Source organism: Vombatus ursinus, unplaced genomic scaffold (assembly GCF_900497805.2).
Source record: "Vombatus ursinus unplaced genomic scaffold, bare-nosed wombat genome assembly UNPS02014775.1, whole genome shotgun sequence".
In the NCBI taxonomy this organism is placed as follows: Eukaryota; Metazoa; Chordata; class Mammalia; order Diprotodontia; family Vombatidae; genus Vombatus; species Vombatus ursinus.
This window is the reverse complement of record NW_020954553.1, coordinates 3132836-3154057: the sequence shown is the minus strand read 5'-3', so window position 1 is coordinate 3154057 and position 21222 is coordinate 3132836. Positions and strand designations below refer to the sequence as shown.

The 21222-nt window shown below is 44.1% G+C and overlaps 1 protein-coding gene across 2 annotated transcripts in view; it reads left to right on the top strand.

Annotated features, from left to right (window-relative positions):
• Positions 1 to 21222, top strand: part of MATN1 (matrilin 1) — a 50168-nt gene that overhangs the window by 4058 nt on the left and 24888 nt on the right. Inside the window, exons 1-2 of one of the 2 annotated variants that reach the window (XM_027864361.1) lie at positions 12406 to 12512; positions 18676 to 19022. In XM_027864361.1, the coding sequence (XP_027720162.1) occupies positions 12419 to 12512; positions 18676 to 19022 (441 nt within the window). In that variant the 5' untranslated portion in view covers positions 12406 to 12418. Of the gene's footprint in view, positions 1 to 12405; positions 12513 to 18675; positions 19023 to 21222 lie in introns of those variants that run through there. The other variant, XM_027864362.1, reaches the window with a different exon arrangement.

The window sequence follows — 21222 nt, the reverse complement described above, 5'->3', positions numbered from 1 at the left end:
TGTGGCTATGACTGAACAACAAAACAACTTGGGGCCAGGGGATTGAACAAACTAGTCTCTGGAGATCCCTTTCAGAGCGTGTTCCAGAAACAGAGCTTTTCATATTTTCCAGAAATTTGAGATTTACAAAGAATTTTCCTCGTGATGATCCTGGGCGGGAAGTAGTTCAAAGATTATTATCCCTATTTTATAGGTAAGCAAACTAAGGCTTAGGGAGATTAAGTGACTTGCTTACAATCACAGAGCTAATGAGCGTCTGAAATAGAATTAGAACTCTGAGCCCTACTGGCCCATTGAGATACAACCACCAGGAATGTCTGGAGTCTTCAGGAATGGAATCAAGGCATATTAAACACCTCAACTCTCTTTATTTGGAATGAAACAGCACCAGGCCTTGGCCTGGCTTCTTTCCTCCTCAGTTTCTCTCCAGAGCTGAGCTACTTTGGTGGCCAATTAGTCCTTGGCTGAGTTTCCTGTTGGGGTCCCCTGGGAGACCATTTGGAATGTTAATCTTTCCAACCACAGTGGAAGGGCCTGACTGTGGGCTTGGCTTTGTGGTGGCAGGGACACCAGGGTGGCTCTGCTGGCCTCTGGGAAGGCCGGACTATGGTCAGGCTGTGGGTTTGGCCATCCACCCTCACGGCAGAGGTTTGCTGGGATGGCTGGTGGTCTGATGTTGAAAAAGCTGTGAAATGCCGACTCAGAAAGTGTTGCCTGTCACTTCTTAGGGCTTCATGAAGTCCTATTGTGAGCCAAGAAAATGGGATCTGGGGAGGACCTTGGTTAAGTGAGGTCCATGGTGCTGATTGAAACTTCCTTGCTTAGATGGATGGAGAAAGCATTTATTAAGAGCTTACTGTGTCCTGGGAGTCATACTTAAAAAGTGGGAGAAAGTAGGTATTAGAGAAACCCTAGCACAGGTGGAAACCAGGAATGAGATTTCCCAAGCCAATATCAGTAGTTGGGTATACAGATTGCTAAGTGGGAAAGGGAAAGAGGAAGGAAGTAGGACCAGAGAAATCAATCAATAAACATTTATTAAGTGCCTACTATGTGCTAGGCACAGTGCTCAGCACTGGGGGTACAAAAGAAGCAAGGCCTCCAAAGAATTTACAATCTAATGGACAGAGTCCTGCTATGTGGCCAGCCAAGGCCTCCCTTCTCTGAGAGATATCTCCAGCAATGACTTTGGCCTCTAATGCTAATGCTGGGCGTTCTGTGCATCTTGCCCCTGGTCAGGGCTGCTAGCATTGATGCAGGTCATTACCTTGTCTATGATTTCTAGTCTTGGAGAGTTTCTTGGCCAAGTGACTTTCCCAGGGTCTTAGAGATAGTATATGTCAGAAGGCATAGGTCTTGAATTCAGGTCTTGTTGGCACCAAAGCTGGAGCCAGTCTCTCTACCCACTACACTATACTGCCTCTTTATTAGCTATTAGAATCCTGCCTCCAAATAACTAGTGCTTAGCAGTAAAAGGGATGCATTCATTTATCCAACAAGCATTAGTAACTATGTGCCAGGCACTGTACCAGGCACTGAGGATACAGAGACAAGAATAAGACAGGTCTGCCCTCAGGGAGCTTCCACTCTATCCTTCAAAAAAAATTGACTGTCCTCCTCAGCCAATCATCAGGGGTGTTTTGAATGCATTGTTCACATCTTAATCCAGAACAGTCCTCCAGAGACTATAGAAAGCATGGTGTTGATCTTTCCCTTGCTTTTCCCATGCCATCCAGGAAAGAGTGGCACAGTCTTATACAGTCCCACAGATCCAGGTGAAAGTCACAGTTGTGCTCATGTATGAAGTTGTGAAGATTCAATAAAACAAAAGAAATTTTTTTTAAGTTTACCAAAGATCTCTGCTTGTTTACTAACTCATCAAGGGCCTAACTTGGTGCTCAGATGAATAGCCTTCTTCAAACCAAATAGGAAAAAAAGGGCAAAGAAAACTGCTTCCTATCTTCAAAGGAAATCTGGGCCCTCTAGAGCTTCCCAAGCCATGTGTAGCTTTCCTCACAGAAATCTAGCACCTGAATTTGACTTAGAATCACCCTTTACTCTCAGGGGAGAGGCTAGCTTTCCTGTGTCCTTCCGTAACTCCTCAAACACAGAGGGTCATCCAGCTAGGGTCTGGTCAAAACATCCTTTTCTCCACACGGCACGCCAAAATTTCTGTTGGGGTCCCTGGACCATAGACAGATTTCCTCTGGGTTCTTATTTCAAAGGGCACTCCAAACTTTCCCGAGCAATTCCCTGCCCCTGGAAGGACAATGCAATGGGAGGGCCAAACTCACCTATGAATAGGGCCAAGTAGGTTCAGTTCGAGAAAACAGCAAACAAGATCAGCTAAGCACCAAAGACTGGTGAGGCTTTCAGGAGGAGAAGCTAAACACCAAGGGTTGATTACTTAGGGTTTCAAGTTTTGTTGTTGTTCAGTCATTTTCAGTCATATCTGACTCTCCATAATCCCATTTGGAATTTTCTTGGTGAAGATACTGGAGTGGGTTGCCGTTTTCTTCTTCAGATCATTTGACAGATGAGGAAACTGAGGCAAACAGGGTTAAGTGACTTGCCCAGGGTCATACAGCTAGTAAGTGTCTGAGGCTGGATTTGAACTCTTGAAGATGAGTCTTCCTGATTCCAAGCCCAGTGCTCTATGCACTAAGGTGCTGCTTAGCTGCCTCCAAGGGTTTCAAGGCACACAAACAAACCTTCCCCTATGGACTTGAAGGGTACAAGGATCTCACAAAATGGGGAGCCTTCTAAGTCCATTTAAATGCAACAGGAAAATATGAGCATTTCTCAGCTAATCTGCCAGCATTTTAGTCACGCAAAGTCCATAGTGCTCACGTTAGACTATTTATCAATGTGGATTCAATAATATGGCATGTATCATTTTGGAACTTTGAATAAATCAATAAATGCACCAGCCTGCAAAATCATCTCTGATGGAACTGGCTTATAAGAGGAAACAAAAACTGGAAAAACCAACTGTACAATTATAGTCTAAAACAAAGAGAGGGAAAAAATGGTCAATCAATAAAACAGTTTAATCAAGCTATGATTTGTAGCATTTATGGTTTCTGAGGTGTCAATGCTTACATTGAAAATTTAACAGTTGGCTCTGGAGAGCCAGTGCGGATGGTGGGAAGAGAAGAAACTCTAGGCAGACAACAAGGACAGGTTTCTACACTCAGCTGGGTCCTCCTCCCCTGGAAAAGCTGTAGGAGTCACTCAATCTGATCATCTGGTCTAACTGTTGGCCTCTGCTTTGGTTGGGGGCAGATTACTGTTGATCAGAAGAAATCTTGTGTTCCCTTTGAAGCTATCACAGAAATGCATAATGTAGATCTCTCAGCCTGCAGTGTCAGGATGCTACCCCCTTTGCCTCATTTATGAGGGGGTGTGTCTCCCCCTGAAGCTGCTCTTTCAGGTCTGGGTCCAAGGAGCCATGCTGTGTTTATGTGGTCCTGGGAGAACGAGGATACCACAGTAGGGTTAGTAGTGTTTATTTGTGGCGAATAGGAGGGAACCATGGTTCTGGTAGGAGTGTGAGAGGAAGTCAGGATGGATGAAACCTGGCTCTGGACTGGGTCTAGTCCACTTTTGTTTGAAAGAATCAGTATTGGGCACCTTCAGTTTTTCTTTGTTACATTCCACATCCTCTAATAACCTGCCCGTATCATTAAGGGAATTCGTGGTTCCTGGGTCAGCCCCATGGTGGATTTGGTCGTCAGGGTAGCTTCTTGCCTACAGGACTGGAGATGAATCTCAGTGAATTGCATTGTAACTGAGCTTGCTTTCAGTTAATGAACTTTTAATTTTCTAGAAATCTCAATCGTGTGAAAATAGAGAGAAGGAACAGCCAGGGACCTGTCAAGGAGATTTGAATCTGCCTGTTAAGTACAGAAGCAGACTTGAAGAGACCCTAAGTTCATCTCCCCACCCTGTCAATACTATGCATATTGTTCTAATTTTTGGAGTCCACGGGGTGAAAACTTTCATATTTTGAATTCACTGTTTATTTATTTTTTGCAATATATAGGCTTAATTTCTAAGTTAGTCTGTTCCTCCTCCATCTCCTTCCCCCTTCTTGGATTGCAAAATTCTGATGCTGTTTTTCTACCTTCTAGGACCCGCCTCTGTTCCTAAAAATTTACCTGTACCATATTTATCTTTCTATACTAATTAGAAGAAAAATGACACAGAGAAACATTATATTTTCCTTCTCGAAAACTGCCCATAGAGCCTCCATTTATGGGTAGAGTTGAATGCTCCATTTCATAGGCAGCAATCCTGCCATGTCCGCCAATGTCGGCCAATAGATCTTTGTCTGTGGACTGCCCACAGCAGAACATAAATCTCCTTTAATACCTACATTGGAGGAGGGAAGGGGCAGAAATCACTCAGATTGGCTCGCATTAATTCTGCTTGTCCTCTTTCAGGATTTCCTTGGGGAAAACACTTAGGGCCTTTGAACAATCTCCGTTACTAACTGTAACTTGAACGCATTGGTGCAGCCAAGGATTGTCCTGGGCCCTGCTGTAGACCCCCAGCTTAGAGAATAATTGAGGAGTAGGAGGGGTTTGGGGACCTTGTCTCCTACAGAAGCACTTTGTCAAAGTGAACATCATTTATCGGTGGGGGCAAGATAAAGCATGGACTTATCTTGACTTGGACTGCAGAGCTGGAAGGTCCATTAAAGATTACCAAATTATCTCGCATTTAGTTATCTGTTTGTAGTATTCCCTCTGGGCTCACTCTCCCAACCGCCATGGGCATTAGCAGGTTGGGTCCCCAGAGGGCAGTGACTGATTATTCCCTCAGGGTTTTAGAATTAACTGCTTAGTTGTTGGGGTTTCTAGTACTATGTTTCCTGGACCCTAATCTAGTATGCTTTCTGATCCCCAATATCAACTGACCAGTAGACCACCCCTGGATTAGTAGAATTCTATTAGCTGAGGGCAACCTGGTGACACAGTTGTTAGAGTTCCAGGCCTGAAGTCAGGAAAACATCTTCCTGAGATCAAACTGACCTCAGACACTTATTAACTGTGTGATCCTAAGCAAGTCACTTAACCCTTTCTGCCCCAGTTTCCTCATCTGCAAAACAAGTTGGAGAAGGACATGGCAAATCACAGTATCTTTGCCAAGAAAACCCCGAATGGAGTCACGAAGAGTCAGACATGACTGAAATGTTAACAATAATATTTTCTAGAAAAAAGGTATTTACTGAGAAGTTACAGCAAGAACAATTGTTATAAGCCAATCCTTCTAAACCAGAGGGTCCTCTCCCTCTTCCCCACACTGTCCTTTGTAGAGGAGGTTCAGACTTACAGTACAGAGGTGGTCAAACACGTGGGACAAAGGGATACCTCTAAACTCTTGGCCCAAATAATCCTCTTTGTTTTGTATAATGACCTAATGAAGTTCCTGCACTTTAGTAGTTCTCTGCTGGAATCTGGGTATCATTGCCTTCTTAAAGTTATATTCAATGTTCATTTCCATCTGCATGTGCTTCCTTTATTGTCAATCAATCAATAAACATTTATTAAGTGCCTGTGATGTGCCAGGCACTGTGCTAAACGCTGGGGATACAAAAAGAAGTGCCTGCCCTCAAGGAACTTACAAACTAATGGAGGTAGACAACATACAAACAAGTATATACAAACAAGCTATATATGGGATAAATGGGAAATAATTAAAAGAGGGAAGGCACTAGAATTAAGGGTTGGGGAAAGCTTTTTGGAGAAGATAGGATTTTAGTTGGGACCTAAAGAAAGCCAGAGAAATTGATAAGTGGAGATGAGGAGGGAGAGCATTTCAGGCATAGGGGACAGCAGAGAAAATGCTTGGAGCTAAGAGATGAAGTGTCTTGTTTTAGGAACAGCAAAGAAGTCATTGTCACTGGATTGAAGAGTATACGCTGGGGAGTAAGGTGTAAGAAGACTGGAAAGGTAGGAAGGGGTTAGGTTATGAAGGACTTTGAATGCCAAACAGAGCATTTTGTAGTTGATCCTGCAGGCAATAGGGAGCCACTGGAGTTTATTGAGAATGTGTGAGGAGTGGGTTGACATGGTCAAACTGCACTTTGAGAAACTTACTTTAATGACTGAATAGAAGATGAATTGAAATGGAGAGAAACTTGAGGCAGGCAGACCTAGCAGCAGGTTATTGAAATAATCAGGAAGTGAAGTGATGATGGCCTGCATCAGAGTGGTGGTAGTGTCAAAGGAGAGAAGGGGGTGTATTGGAGAGATGTTGCAAAGGTGAAATTGACAGGCCTTGTCAACAGAATGAATACAGGGGATGAAAGAGAATTAAGGGTCAAAGATGACTCCTAGGTCGTGAGCCTAAGATTCTGGCAGGATGGTGTTGCCTCTACAGTATTGGAGAAGATAGGGGGAGGGGAAGGATTTTTAGGAAAGATAATGAGCTCTGTTTTGGACATATTGAATTTAGGACGTTTACTGGACATCCAGTTTGAAATGTCTGAAAGGCAGTTGGAGATGTGTTGTTGGAGGTCATTAGAGAGATTGGGGCAGGAAAGGTAGATTTCAGAATCATTAACATTGAGATGGTAATAAAATTCATGTTTGTAGAGGAAGGAGGGAGAGATTGAAAATAAGTGAAAGAGTGGGGATGACAGAGGGGCAATCTGTTGGAGGAGATGGGATGGAATGGGATCATATGATCAGATAGAGAACTTAGTTTCTGTAAGGAGTAAGGCTACTTCATCATATGAGATAGAGGTGAAGGAGGATATAGTGGCAGAATGTATAAGTGATATGAGAGAAGAAAGAGGGGGAAAGAGGGAGTTCACAGTGAAAGGCCATGAAGGAAGAGTGGCTAGTACAGGGGAGAGAACTGAGGGATCAAGAGACTGGAGGTCGAGATGTGGATGAAGTGTAAGGCTTTATAAGGTAAGGCAGAAGGAGCAGTGAAAGCCAATAGATTTCAGATAAAGGGATTTCAGGCTTCTTGAATGTACAGGTGGGACAAGATCAAGGGTATGACTGTTTCTGTGTGTGGCTGAGGTGGGTCGGAGGAGTAGGTCATGGGAAGTGAGTAGTTTGAGGAACTGAGTGGTTAGGGTGTTTGAGGACGAGTCAATGGGTATGTTGAAGTCCCCCAGTGTTAGTTGAGGAGGAGAGAGAAATTGTGAGCCAGGTACTGAACTCATTGAGGAAGGAAGGGGAGTGAACTCAAAGGTCTATAGGCAAATCTACCAGGATTTTGATTGGGTGGTAGAAATCAATAACATGAATCTCAAAGGAGGAGAGGCTACTCAGTGATGGAGGTAGGAGGAAAATCTGGAAGTGGCAATGGGGAGTAAGGAGTATTCTAACTCCACTGCCTTGACCAGGGAGCCAAGGGGAATGCATGAAGATGCAGCCAGTAGTGGAAAGGGTGGCTAGGGAGGCTGTGTCATGGGGGGGGGGGAAGGTTTCAGTAGTAGCTAATAGATAGAAGGGGTGGGAGTGGAAAAAATTTAGGATGAGGGAATGTTTGTTGCTCATGGAACAGGCATTCCACAGGGCATGGTGAAAGGGCGTCGTTGGTTGAAACGTTTTGTCTTTAAAAAATGCTATGATATCACTCTCTGGGAGAGGAAGTAGGAGGGATACTAGGGATAATTGTGATGATAAAAAACAAAAGACATTTATGAAAACTTACTCAAAAATAAAAACAAACGAAAGATAAGCTTCTCAAGTGTGGAGACTTTTGTTTTTGGCTTCAAATCTTTAATGTCCTAGAATAGTAAATGCTTGTTGATTGATTTTTCATTCTGCCAGTCAATAAGCATTTATTAAGTGCTTATTATGTGCCAGGCACCGTATTAAGGAAGGAAGGAAACATTTATTAAGTCCCTACTGCATACATGCCTGGTACTGGACTAAGAGCTAGAGATATAAAGAAAAGCAAACAACAGTCCCTGTACCCCAGGAGCTCATAGTCTAAGAAAGGAGGAAGAAATTCTTTCTTCTCACCTCCCCCATTTTTGGTTAGATATGTTTGAAAATATAACAGTCATTTCCTGATGTACTTCCTCTCTTCCCAAATATATCCCCCTTTTCAGTGAAGTCTCTTTTGCAACAAAGAAAAAGAGCTACGAAAAATGGGCTGACAAAGTAACCAAGTATATGTAATATTCTTCACTTGTGTTCCCCCTCCTCTCCGTTGAAAGAGGGGACATATGTGTCATGCTCTGTCATTTGTTACCAAGATTGCTCATTGCAGTTAATCTGGTTTCAGCCAACTTGTGGTGTTATTTTCACTTCTACTATTGTAGTTATTGTGTATATTATTATCTGGTTTCAACTTTCTTTGCTCAGTAAGACTTTTATTATTATAAATGGTGGCCTAGAACCCCATGGACCTGGTTTCATTTTGAGGCCTCCTCCAAAAAAATCAGAACTCTGACTCTTTAGCTGCTTATGCTTCTACCTGGGTTTACTCTAGGAAAATTTCCAAATGGAGCCTGTACCTACAAATGAAGGCAAAAGATTCCTGCTGGAATTAATGGAAATACTCAATGTAACAATGCAAATATATCAGTTGTGGGGGTGGGCAGGTTACTTTATCCTACAGAAAATGCAGAAAACACAAAGGTCTCACAGGGGCCCATAAATAAATGCAGAAAACAAATAAAAGACTTAGTTCTCTATACATAATCAACACACTTTTCCCTGCTGGCAATCTCCATTTAATATCAGGGTCTTAGAGTTCTCCAAACTCAACAAAACTCTGTGTTTTGAACCCTTCCCCACCCCCTTCCAAAGGGAAACAAACTCGGAGCTGCTAGGCAGTCAACGCCCCGATACTCTAGTGGGTTCCTCTTTTGCTTAGCAGATATTCAGCCTTATGATACTCCATCCTGGACTCCTCTGAAAGGGAAGTTGCTTCTATCAGAAAGGCAGTTCTTCTTTCCAGCAGACTCATACCATCTCAAAGGCTCAGATTGACAATAAAGAGCAAGATCCAAATCCCTTGCTTCTCTCTGTTGGGGTTTTAGTCTCTTATGATAGATAGCTCCTCCCAGTACCAGAGGCCCCATGCATGACATGCTCCTCTCTCCAAAAGGCTTACCACTTAGGTAATTCCTCTTCTTTTGAAAAAATAAAAAGGTCAACTCCCCAGACTTTTGAATTTGGAGTTACATGTAGGGTATTCTCCAATACTGGTATTTTTCATGATATTCCTCATTTGGATAGAAGGCTAAATTTTGGGACTCTCAAATTTGGGGCTGGTAGAGAGGAAACCCTGAACAACTTTTACTACTTGGTCAAATGATTCCTCTCTTCACCGCTTCCACATAGGAGTAGGAGCTTCTAGCATTACCTAAGAACCCTTGCATTCACTGTATGGATGAGGGCATATCTGTCTCTGCCATGTGCTTCTCTTCTAAGACGCCCATTAACACTTCCTGGTGGTAGTTTTCAGCTCCCACTCCACACCCCTTGACCTACTGATCTTACTACAAGAAAGGTGGGAGGGAAAAGGGCCAATATTTGATTTGTTTTACTTGACTATACTTATTTGTTTCTTTTTATTTATTTTTAACATTAAATTTTTTTTAAATTCCATATTCCCTTTCTGCTTTCCATCCCTCCCCCTCTCATTGAGAAGGGTGTTTATCAAAAAGAGTTGCTTATGATATGAAGGATGACCTAAATAAATAAGAGATATTTCCTATGGATAGCATGCTCCCCCAAAGCTCCAACTTGCAGATGACTTTGTGCTGATTGTGCCAAATTTTAGAACATTCAGTGAAATCTGAGATTACTCAAAAGAGAACAGCCCCATTAAGCCACAAAAGAAAAACAAAGTGGATTAAAATTGTTGATTGCTCTGATTATGATATGCAATTGGACAGTTAGTCCATTAGTGCGTTAATTAATTGTCTGCTATGTGTCAGGGACTGTTCTAAGAGCTTTACAAATGTTATCTCATTTAATTTTCAAGGAAATCGAGGCAGACAGAGGTTAGGTGACTCGCCTAGGGTCACAATAGCAAGTGTCTGAAACAAGATTTGAACTTAAGTCTTCCAGAATCCAGGCTCAGTTCTCTTTCTACTATGTCCCTTAGCTTCTACATATATGAAATTGGATAGGAGGAGGAGGAAAGTAGGCTGGGATTTATGTGGGAAATCAGGCAGAACAGTGACTACAAATTGCTTGCTGCTGAACAAGTTTATCTTTTTAATACTTATTTTCTCCCAGTGATGCTAAAAGGCTGTGAATCATGAAACATCATGATCTCAAAAAAAAAAAATTAGAATTGCAGGTGACTCAACAGACAGTAGAATATGTCAGTCTACTAATAGACTGATGAGTATAAGTTGGCACCATGACTTGTGTGGTAAGTGGCATAGAAGATATCACCAGTGGCACATAGGACCAGAAAAGGAAGTGGGATGGTTATGGAGTGAGAATGAGGGATGGCTGATGGGCTACTCAAGTTCTAGACCATCACTGCCTAGATCTAGAAGTTGACTTCTACTACATGGATAGGATCTGTACAGAGCATTTAGTAAACGTAAAGGACACAAAACACACAGAATGGGAAGGCATGGATGGGCTGTGATCCATCCTGGTGAATGCAGTGCCCATACCACTGAAATCATAGATTCATTCCTTGTACACTTTGTGACCCATGGCTCATTCTACATGACATTCTATATCCCATCACTCCAATAAGCCCTGGCTCTGGAATCAGAGACTTGATCTGAAATCCTGCCTATGATGCTTAACAATCTGGGTGACCTTGGGTAAGTACTTAACCTCCTTGGGCCTCAGTTCCCTCATCTGTTAAATGCAGATATGGACAAGATGGCCTCCATGTCCTCTCTAGCTGTAACCCCATGAGCCTGTGGTCTCTAAATCTTTGCTCAGGCTGGCTCTCCCCCATGCCTAAAGCGCACTCCCTTGTCCCCCTCACGTCTTAGAATCCCTAGTTTTCTTCATGATTCCTTCCAAACATCACCTCCTGTGTGAAGCCTTTCCTGATTCCCTCTGACTACTATGGCCTTCCCTCTCCCCCAATTGCCCAATATATATTTTGCATATGTCTCTGTATGTGTATTTGTCTCTCCCTGCAGAATATAAACTCTTTGAGAGCAGAGACTGTTTAATTTTTGTCTCTGTATTCCCAGGGTCTAACAAAGTGCCTGGCATATAGATAGCACTTAATAAACATAATAAATGTAAATAACATAATGTATAATATTATATGTAAATATAATACACATAAATAAATGCTTGCTGACCTGATTTTTACCACATTGTAGCAGAAGTAGCACTGGGTTTGAATCTTGTCACTTACTACCTGTGATTTTGATTGTGTGACCTTGGGCAAGTTATTTAAACCTCTGTTCCTCAGTTTTCTTCTCTGTCAAATAGGGAACAGGACTATGTGGCCGTCTAGCTCTGCTTCTATGATGCCAGACAGCCCTTTGAATCACTGGAGACCATGATCCATTGTTGCCAAAGCCATCCCCCAGTTCCTTGGTCTCTGGTCTCTTCACATCCTTTCTCATATGTGGTGCCCAGGACTGAATACAATGACCTTTAGATTGCCTGACCAAGGTCAAAGATAGTGGGACTGTCAGCTTCTTGGTTCTAGATGCTGGATTTTAGTTATGAAGCCTGCTTTTGAATATGGTTGTTAGAGCTTTCCCAGCTAATTTCCACCACTCAGAAAATGGGGATATTTCTTCCTGCCTAGCTATCCCATGGGGTTACAGTAAAGATCCAAAGAGAGGATTTCTATAAAGCCATATAGAAATGCTAATATATTCCCATACTAAGCAATCACTGAATGCTAAAGTTTAAACACCAAGGCAAAGGAAATCCCTGACTGAAACATACAGGAGAGATGATGATGATGGTATAAGACCATAGTCAAAAGTGACTTTCACCCTGAGGAAGGCTACCCCGCTTGCCTGGGCCCATTGGCTACTCAGGAAACTTTAGGTAGAGTACATCTAAGCTCCTCCCCCACCCCCAATCCCAACCAAGTCATCAGTCCATCCCTTCCCTCCTCCCATCTTTTTGCTCCCTCTCCCTCCCTCCCTCTTCTCTCCCCCCCCCACTTACCTGGTCCCTGATGGGATTTACTGAGATTCCCTGCATTCCAGTCGAATCACTGGCTGCCTTTGCAAGCAATGGGGCCCTTGTGGGCAGGCAGGGCAGGGCAAGACTGAGCAGCTTGGATGCCAACCTGTTTCCTCCTTCTCCCTCCCCGCCCCTGCCCCCCACCACACACATATCCATTCAGCGTCCTCACCCCCCTCCTTGCCCCATGTCAGTCAGGGGCCTTATCCTGGCCTCTGGAAGGGGGGGGGGCCCTCAGGTTATTACCTCTGCTCCAGCTGCTCCAGGGACACTCTGGTGTCTGCCTCCAGCCCTGACAGAACATGATGGAGACCTTCTCCTCTGGCTTCCTGCTCTGCACCCTGCTGGTTCTTCTCCAGAAGTCCGGGGCTCAGAGGGTACCCCCACAGGTCAGAGGTAAGGGGTAGCTCAGCATCTGCCCCTGGAGTGGGTCAGAAGGCTTAGGTGCCTAGGATGTGAGGGAGTTCAAGGTCACTGAAAAGAGCTGCCTCCTTGGAGAGAGAGAGTGGGCTGCCTTCAAGGCACAGGCATGCAGTCATCCAGGCTCAGGGAGCCCTGCTGGGGAGAAGGGATTCTTGGAGATAAGGTACAGCAAGAGGGAACAGGGCAGAGATAGGAAGACAGGGACAGGGTCCAGGGCATAGGGAGGGAGCAGAGAGTCAGAGATGGGGCAGGGGCAGAATAAATAAAAACAATAATTACACAAATAGCTAGCATTGATTTGACACTTTAAGGTCTGCAAAGTACATTACACTTTGTCTCCTTTGGGCTTCATAAGAACTTTGTGAAGGAGGTGACTGTTATTATCTCCATTTTTTTATGAGGAAACTGACTCTAGGAAGGGTTAGGTGACTTGTCCAGACTCATACAGACAGTAAGTTACTGAAGTAGAATTGGAACTCAGGTCCTCCTGACTCCTAATGCCAGTGTTCTATCAATTGCACCACCTAGCAGAGGGGGAGGAGTGGAGACAAGGATAGGGACTAGGGTGGAGGTTGGGGCAGGGTGAGGAGCAGGAACAAGGTAAGAGATGGGGCAGGGATGGGGTCAGAGCCTGACACATATTAGGTGCTTAATAAATGCTTATTGATTGGTTGATTGTTTTGGGATAGAGACTAAGATGGGCTCAGGGATAGGGTACCAAAAGTGGCAGAGAGAGGGGAAGGAGCAGGGACAGACAGAGAGAGGGGGCAGGGGTCAAAAGCAAGAATAGGCTCATAGCGTTATAGATTTGGAACTGGAAGGGATTTCTGGATTCATTTAATCCAATCCTCTTATTTTATAGATGAGGAAACTGAGGTCCTGATAGATTGAATGAGTTGCTGAAGGTCACACAGGTAGTAGAGACATGGGAATGGGGTAGATAGGAAGGAGACAAGAGCAGAAACAGGGGCATGGGTAGGGATAGAGGCAGGGAGGGAGCAGGGACAAGGGAGGGAGCAGGGACAAGGAGAGGGTCAGGGCAAAAGGGATATGCAAGGCGAGTGACAGAGACAGGAATAAGAGGAGAGAGATGGGAGCAGGTACAATGATGGAGGTAGAGAAGTGGACAGGGGAAAGGACAATGTCAGGGGCAGTGGATGAGGCAAGGATGGGCACAAAAGCAGAGCAGCAGGTGCTGGGAATTCGCGCTCTTTCCTTTGCCTTGGCTCATTGGTAGACACTCAGGAAAAGCTTCATTGACTTCTCCTCAATAACATGCTTTGATTCTTGGAAGGAAGTGTCCAGGGAGCATTTGCTTAATGCCCCAAATCGGTGTCCAACTGTGCTCTCCTTTTGTTTACCCAGCCCTGAGTTAATTCTAGATTTGACTTAGGGACAGCTCCTCTACCCGGCTACTCAGGCCGCTAGGGTTTGTGGGGAACTGGGAAGGTGTGACCATTGAGCTCAGCTAAGGAGAATATTCAGTAAGGGTGTCCTGGTGGCCATGCTCTAGTATGTGGAGGGCTGCATGTGGAAGAGAGATTAGCTTTGCTCTGTGTGGCCCCCCATGACTGTACTGAGAGCTGTGTGGACAAGGCGAAATGAGGCAGATCTTGCCCTCTCTTAAGACAACTTTCTCACAAGTTGAGATGCCCCAAAGTGCAGCAGTATAACCTGCAAAGGCAGAGGGTCTCCCTTGCAGCAGGGGTGCAAAGAAGTCCACATGACCACTGGGAGCTCCTTTCATTTTTTGTCTTTATAGCCCCAGCACCAAGCACACTGCCTGGCACACAGTAAGTGCTTAATCAATGCTTATCGGTTGATTGATTATTGATTAACATGCCAATAAGGTAGATGGTGCTAATAGCAATATAATACAATAATATAAAGTTTAATATAAGCAAAACCACAATTTACCAATGGAGGAAACTGAGACTCAGAGAGATAAAGTGTCCTGCCTTCTCCCTCCACCCCCTGCAGCTCCTTTTTCCATTGGTGAGTTACTCTCAGAACCACCATTTTGAGGAGAGGCTCAGACCGGCCATCCTTCATTTTCCCAACTTCAAGAACATATCCCTACTTGGGGACCTTTCTTCTCTGCACCCTTTTTAGTTTTCTTTTACTTATTATCTTTCCCCATTAAGCTCTTTGAGGGCAGGGACTGTCTTTCCAGGCTGGGAGTCAGGAAGACCTGAGTTCAAAAACTGACTAGCTGTATGACCCTGGGCAAATTACTTAACCCTATTTGCTTCAGTTTCCTCATCTGTAAAATAATAGCACCTACCTCCCAGAGCTGTTGTGAGGATCAAATGAGATAATAATCCTAAAGAACTTAGCACTGTGCCTGGCACATATTAGGCACTATGTAATTGTTAGCTATTATAATTGTTATTGTGGTGGTGGTTATGCTCAAGGTTGTTGTTATTTTATTTGTGTCCCCACACTTGGCACAGGGCCTGGCATGTAGTTAGGGCTTCACAAATGTTTGTTGACTTGACTTGACTTCCCCACAGTCACAGAAGGAATGAATAACAGATTTTGGGCAGGCCTTCTGATTTCCAGGTCAGTGTCCACTCCATTATAACGTGTTATGTGCTTGCCAGTTAAATGTACTGCAATTTCAGGGTAATCTGGAGCAAGGGAGAGGGCTAGAGATATTTTGGTCTCTAGCACCACCATTCCCTTGGTCTCCCATGTTTAAAACCATGTTTAAAAAAAAGTAATTTTGCATCTTTCTCTCCTTTATTTGTCATAGACAGTCAGTTACTATGCCCTATCTGTTTCACCTCTACATCCCCTCACAATCTATGCACCCCCCCACCCCAATCTGCCACGAGATGAACCCCACCCCTCCCCATGGAGGCACACACACCCACACCCACACCCACACACCCACACACACACACACACACACTCACACACACACACACACACTCTAACTCACTTACTTGCCCTTCTTCCCTGGTCATGGAAATAGCATTAACTCCTCTGACTTGAACCATACCATTTAGTGCCTGCATATATGTACCACTCCTAGGGGACCAATCGACCCCAAGTATTGTGGTCTCACATTATATCGTGCTTTCACAGAAACAGTTTTTAATGTTAAATGGGGTTCGCTCTGCTTAGTTACAGATGGCAGAATTGGTTGAGGTGGGAAAGGAGATTTAAAGAAACAGATTTGAGGTTTAATATAAGGAAAACTGCCTGACAACCAGAGCTGTCCAATAGTAGGAGGGCTTGACATGTGAAGTAGCGAGTTCTTTGTCTCTAACAACTGAGGCCTAGAGACTGCCTTTCAGGGGTAGTGCAGGGGGGAGAAACCCCTGCATCAGTCAACATTGGACTACGTGCTCTCTGAGGTCCTTCCAACTCTGGGATTCCATTATTTAGCATGATAGAGTTGGGGGCGGGGGGATGTACTAGGTCTGAAGTAAGAGGACCTGAATTCAAATTTTACCTCTGATGCTTACTATCTGTGCGACTTTAGGCAAGTCACTTATCTTCCTTGGGCCTCAGTTTCCTTGGTTGTAAAATGAAAGAGTGGGAACAGACAGCTTCCTAGGTACTTCCCTGCTCTTGATTTATGATCCTAATGCTTGTGTGACTTTGACCAAGTCACTTAATTTCCTTGGGCCTCAGTTTCCTGATCTGTAAAATGAGGTGGTTGATATAGGCAACTCTAAGATGACTACCAGTTCTGTGGCTCTTTGCCTGACATTCAAGGCCCTCCATAATCTTATACCACCTTCTGCCTTACCTCACAGAGCTGGAGAGTTGGAAAAGACCTCAGTGGTCACCTAGTCTAACCTCTATCTTCACCCTAACATACCAACTAGAGGCCACCCATCTTCTGCTTGAAGACTTTGAAGTAGCAGGGTTTTACTACGCACCTGCTCTCTCATAGTATGCAGGTGGTTAATAAATCTTATTGATTGATTGAGCTCATATTATACTCCTCTGCACAGTCACCGCTACAGCCAAACCAAACTACTTTCTTTCTCCCATGTGCTCCATAGGATCTCTACCTCTTTGTTCCTAGAATGCCCTCCCTCCCTCTCTTCAACTGCTGAATTCCTGTTCAATTGTTTTTCAGTTGTGTCTGACACTTTGTGACCCCATTTAGGGTTTTCTTGGCAAAGATACTGGAATGGTTTGCCATTTCCTTCTGCTCATTTTACAGATGAGGAAACTGAGGCAAATAGGATGAAGTGACTTGCCCAGGGTCACACGGATAGTAAGCATCTGAGGCAAGATTTGAACTCAGGTTTACTAACTCCAGTCCTCATGCTCTTACTGTGCCACTAGCTGCCCCATTTCCTAGCTGCTGAATTCCTCCCTCACCTTTAGAGTGCAATTCAAATGCCCCCTTCTCCAAGAGGTGGTCCCTGATACCCTGTTGTTAGTGGGATCTCCCCTTAGATCTCAAGAACTGAATTTTTTTGGGTAGCTCTCTAATGCATTTATGAACTATTGTATATTCTAATTCTTTATGATTACATCTTATTTAGTCTTTGTATGTCACTGTCAACCATAGTGCTCTGTACACAGTAGTCATTTACTGCATGTTTATTGAATGAATCAATGAATGAGTACATATTCTCTCAGAATATTTCATCAAAGAATGAGCAGGCGATACTAGGGAGTGTGGTGATCAGGTAAATCGTGCTAAGGCATTGGGACTTGGGGTCAGGAAGACCTAAGTTTAAATCCTTACACTAGTTGTGTGATCCCAAGTCACTTAATTATCTATGCCTCAGTTTCCTCATCTGAGGAGGTTGGACTGAGTGGCTTCTAAGGTTCCTCCCAACTATAATTCTATGATTCTGTAAGTAATCCCCACCCCCACCCCACTCCAGTATTCTGGTACTATCTATGTGGTCAACTCATATCTTGGAGGTGCCAGACCTGTAGGAGAATTAGTCTTTGGATAGAGGTGGTGGTGGTGGTGGTAACATTGAGGGGTGGGGTAGGGGAGGGAAGCTCCATCTTCTTCTGGATCAATGAAGGTTAGAAGCATCAATGAGTTGGCCCGTGATGCTGGCAAACTCTGAATTTCAGAGGATTCCCATCTGTGTTACAGTTTCCAGGATGAGGCAAATATATATGTTACCCAACTCAGAATAACAATCAATAAGCAAGAATTTGTTGAGTGCTACTATGTGCCAGGCACAGTGCTACAAGTGGGGATACAGAGACAAAAGTGAGAAAGTATCTGCCCTCAAATAGTTTACATTCTATTGTTCATTACATGTTTACAGATAAGTAAACATAAAATATATACAAAGTAGTGGGTGTGGGTGTGTGGGTGGGGTTGACATCTGAGGAAATCAGGAAAAGAATGTTTGAGGATATGAGCATAATGTCAGAGCTGGGAGGGCCCTTAGAACCCAGAATGTCAGAACTGGAAAGGACAGAAAAAGGCTTTCTAACCGAACTTCAGAACTAGAAAGGACCTACGAATATAAAATGTTAGACCCAGGAGGAATCTTAGAGATAATCCAAGCTTTTATTTTACAGATAAAGTAATAGGATCAGAGAGGGGGAAGTGAACTTCATTAAGGTTGCACAGCAAATTAATAGGAGAGCCAAGACCGTAATCCTCCTTACTCGCAGGCTTTATTTTTTCATTATACCTTACTGTGTCCTTCAAGATTCTTGAATCTGTGGTTACCCTGCTGGGATTCTAATTGACGATTAACTCCTCTCTCCCCGCCCTCCCCCTGCCATGGATTGGACACTAAGTTTTGAGTAGTAGTAGTGGTGAGAGAAGGGGGAAACCACTCCTTTGAGTGTGTTTAGGGAATAAGGTCAATCAGCAAATTCCTTAGGAAACCCTGCTTCAGTCCCCCAATTTTCTTCAAACTGTAGAGATCATCCAGGCTTTCCTTCTTGGACCAATATGTGGTTAAGCCTAGACAAACAATCTGTTTAGTTCAAGGAGTGGAGAACTGGCCCTGAATGCTCTGGACAGCTTATCCACAAATGCTTGGATAATTATTTCCTATGTTTTACCTGACTAGTGAGTTGTTCTTCTGAATTTCTTAATGGCTAGCTGTTTTCCCAGGCTTGGCCTTAGAAAATGCTCCTTGGCTCCTTTTCTCCTACACCTCACCATCTCGCCTCTCACAAACAGGGCACCTGTGTAGGACAAGGCCCACAGATCTGGTGTTCATCATCGACAGCTCCCGTAGTGTGCGGCCCCGTGAATTTGAAAAGATCAAGGTCTTCTTGTCCCAAGTCATCGAGTCCTTAGATGTGGGGCCCAACACAACTCGGGTAGGCGTGATCAACTATGCCAGTGCCGTCAAGCACGAGTTCCCCCTCAAGGCTCATCGGACCAAGGCCAGCCTCCTGCAGGCCGTGCAAAACATCGAGCCCCTATCCACAGGCACCATGACAGGCCTGGCCATCCAGTTTGCCATCAACAAGGCCTTCAGTGAGGTTGAGGGAGCTCGACTCAAGTTCCCAGAGATCAGCAAGGTAGGTGTCAATTGTATTTTCTTAGGCATCTAGGCCTTTAGTATCTTGGTACTAGGTTCCTTTGGCCCTCTTGGTACTAGATCCTAAGCCTCATCAGGGCAGGGAATGCTTGTCCTCAACCCTTTCATGGTGTCAAGAATTCTCTAGGGGTTCATTCATCTCTCTGGTGATGGTGGTAGAGATAGTGGTGATGGTAGGCGATATCGATAGTGGCTTTGATAGTGGTGATGGGAAAGAAGGATGACAAGGATGGTCATTACTCTGATAAAATGTGCTCGCATGCTTAGTATATGGACTCCCTGAGGAATGATGAGGTTCTATTCGCAATTCCATGTCATTCCCCCACTCAGTAAACATCAATGGTTTCCTAGTACTCCTAGGATCAAATAAAAACTTGTGTTTGGTTTTTAAAGCTTTTCACAACCTATTTTCAACCAAAGAAGAGGATTATTATGGAGAAAAGGGGATTAGACCGGTTTTGCTTGGGCCCAGAGGGTAGAATTAGATGGAATCTGCAGAGGAAAATTTAGGCTTGACAAAGGAAAAACTCTTTAACAGGGGTCCCCAAGTAGTAGGCCCACTTTGGAAGGGGATTCTCTTCTGTTCACTGGAGAGATCCAAAATAAGGCTTCACCACCACTTGTTAGAAATTTTGTAGTCAAGTCAAGACAAGTCTACAGGCATTTCCTTAGTGCCTGTTTTGTGCCAGGCAGTGTGCTAAGCAGTGCGGATACAAAGAAAGGCAAAAAGCAGTCCTTTTCTCAAGGACCTCACACACCAATAGGGGAGACACAGCACGCAAGCAACTATGTATAAATGAGATATATACGGGATAAATTGGAAATGATCAACAGGGGGAAAACACTAGTTTTAAGAGGGATTTGAAAAGACTTCTTACAGAATGTAGGATTTTATCTGAGACCTGAAGGAAGCCAGGGAAGCCAGGAGGGGGATATGAGGATAGAGAATTCTAGGCATGGGGGACAGCCAGTGCAAATGAAGTCAGTAGAGGTGAATGGAGTGTTAATACAAAGATCAGCAAGCAGGTCAGAGACCTGCAGGTCCTAGAGTATGTGTAAGATGTAAGAAAGCTGGAAAGGCAGGAAGGCACCAGGTTGTAAAGGTCTTTAAAAGCCAAACAGAATTTTACATTTGAAACTGGAGGTGATAATGAGCTAGGATTCTTGTTCAGTTTGGAATGGATGGCATCTGAAGCCCCTTTCAACTCTGAAATTCTGTGGTTGGGAGACAAGTCCTGCTCTCAAGGCTCTTACAAATTAATAGGTGAAAGACTGTGTATAATGATTAGGATTAAAAGAAAGAAGGTGACAAGTGCAAACAAAAGAGGGGTTCAGGCAAAGTTCTGGGAGAACTTTGGAGAGGGAAAGCTTGCTTAGGGATGGGCAGGTCTTCATGGAGGAGATGGCTCCTGAGCTGGGCCTTAAAGGAAAGGAAGGATTTCAATAGCTAAAGATGGGAGGAGTCTATGCTAGGGCTGAGAGATGGTATAGTGAAGGCAAAGAGGCAGGGGGGTAAAACAGAATGGAGAGTATGCAAAGGAGAGCTGAATAAAACAGAGCTAGAAAGGTAGGCTGGATCTGGACTGCGGAGCCTTGAATGCCAAGATAATAGAAAAAGAGCTGCCTTAGAATTACAAAGTCCTTTACATATATTATTTCATGTGGCCTTAACAACTCCATGTATGAAGCAGATACCAAAGGCATCCTGATCTCATGGATAAAGGACCATGAGGCTCTAAGAGATTAAGTGACTTGTCCATGGGCACAGAGAGAGTTAGTATCAGAGCTGGGATTCAAACTCAAATCCCTGTCGACCCCAAGAATACCAGACTGCCTCTCAGGAGTGGCAGCCGTGCTTTATAGTATAAGAAAGGTTAAGCCAGAGAAGATTGTCAAGTAGGTGAGTGATGTCATCAGAATCTTGAAATCGGGCCATTACTAAGACGTGATACGGTGGATGGATTGGAGATGGGATAGAATTGAGACTGGAAGATCAGCTAATTGGCACTTACAATGGCCTGGGTGAGTACAAAGGATAGAGGGAACTAAAATGGGTACAGTGGGAATGGAGAAGATGGGGCAAATGGGAGAGAGATTGTAAAAGATGGATTGGATTTTCAAGGGCCCTCCCAGCTCTGACATCCTGTGTTCTAAGAGCCCTTCCCAGCTCTGACATTCTG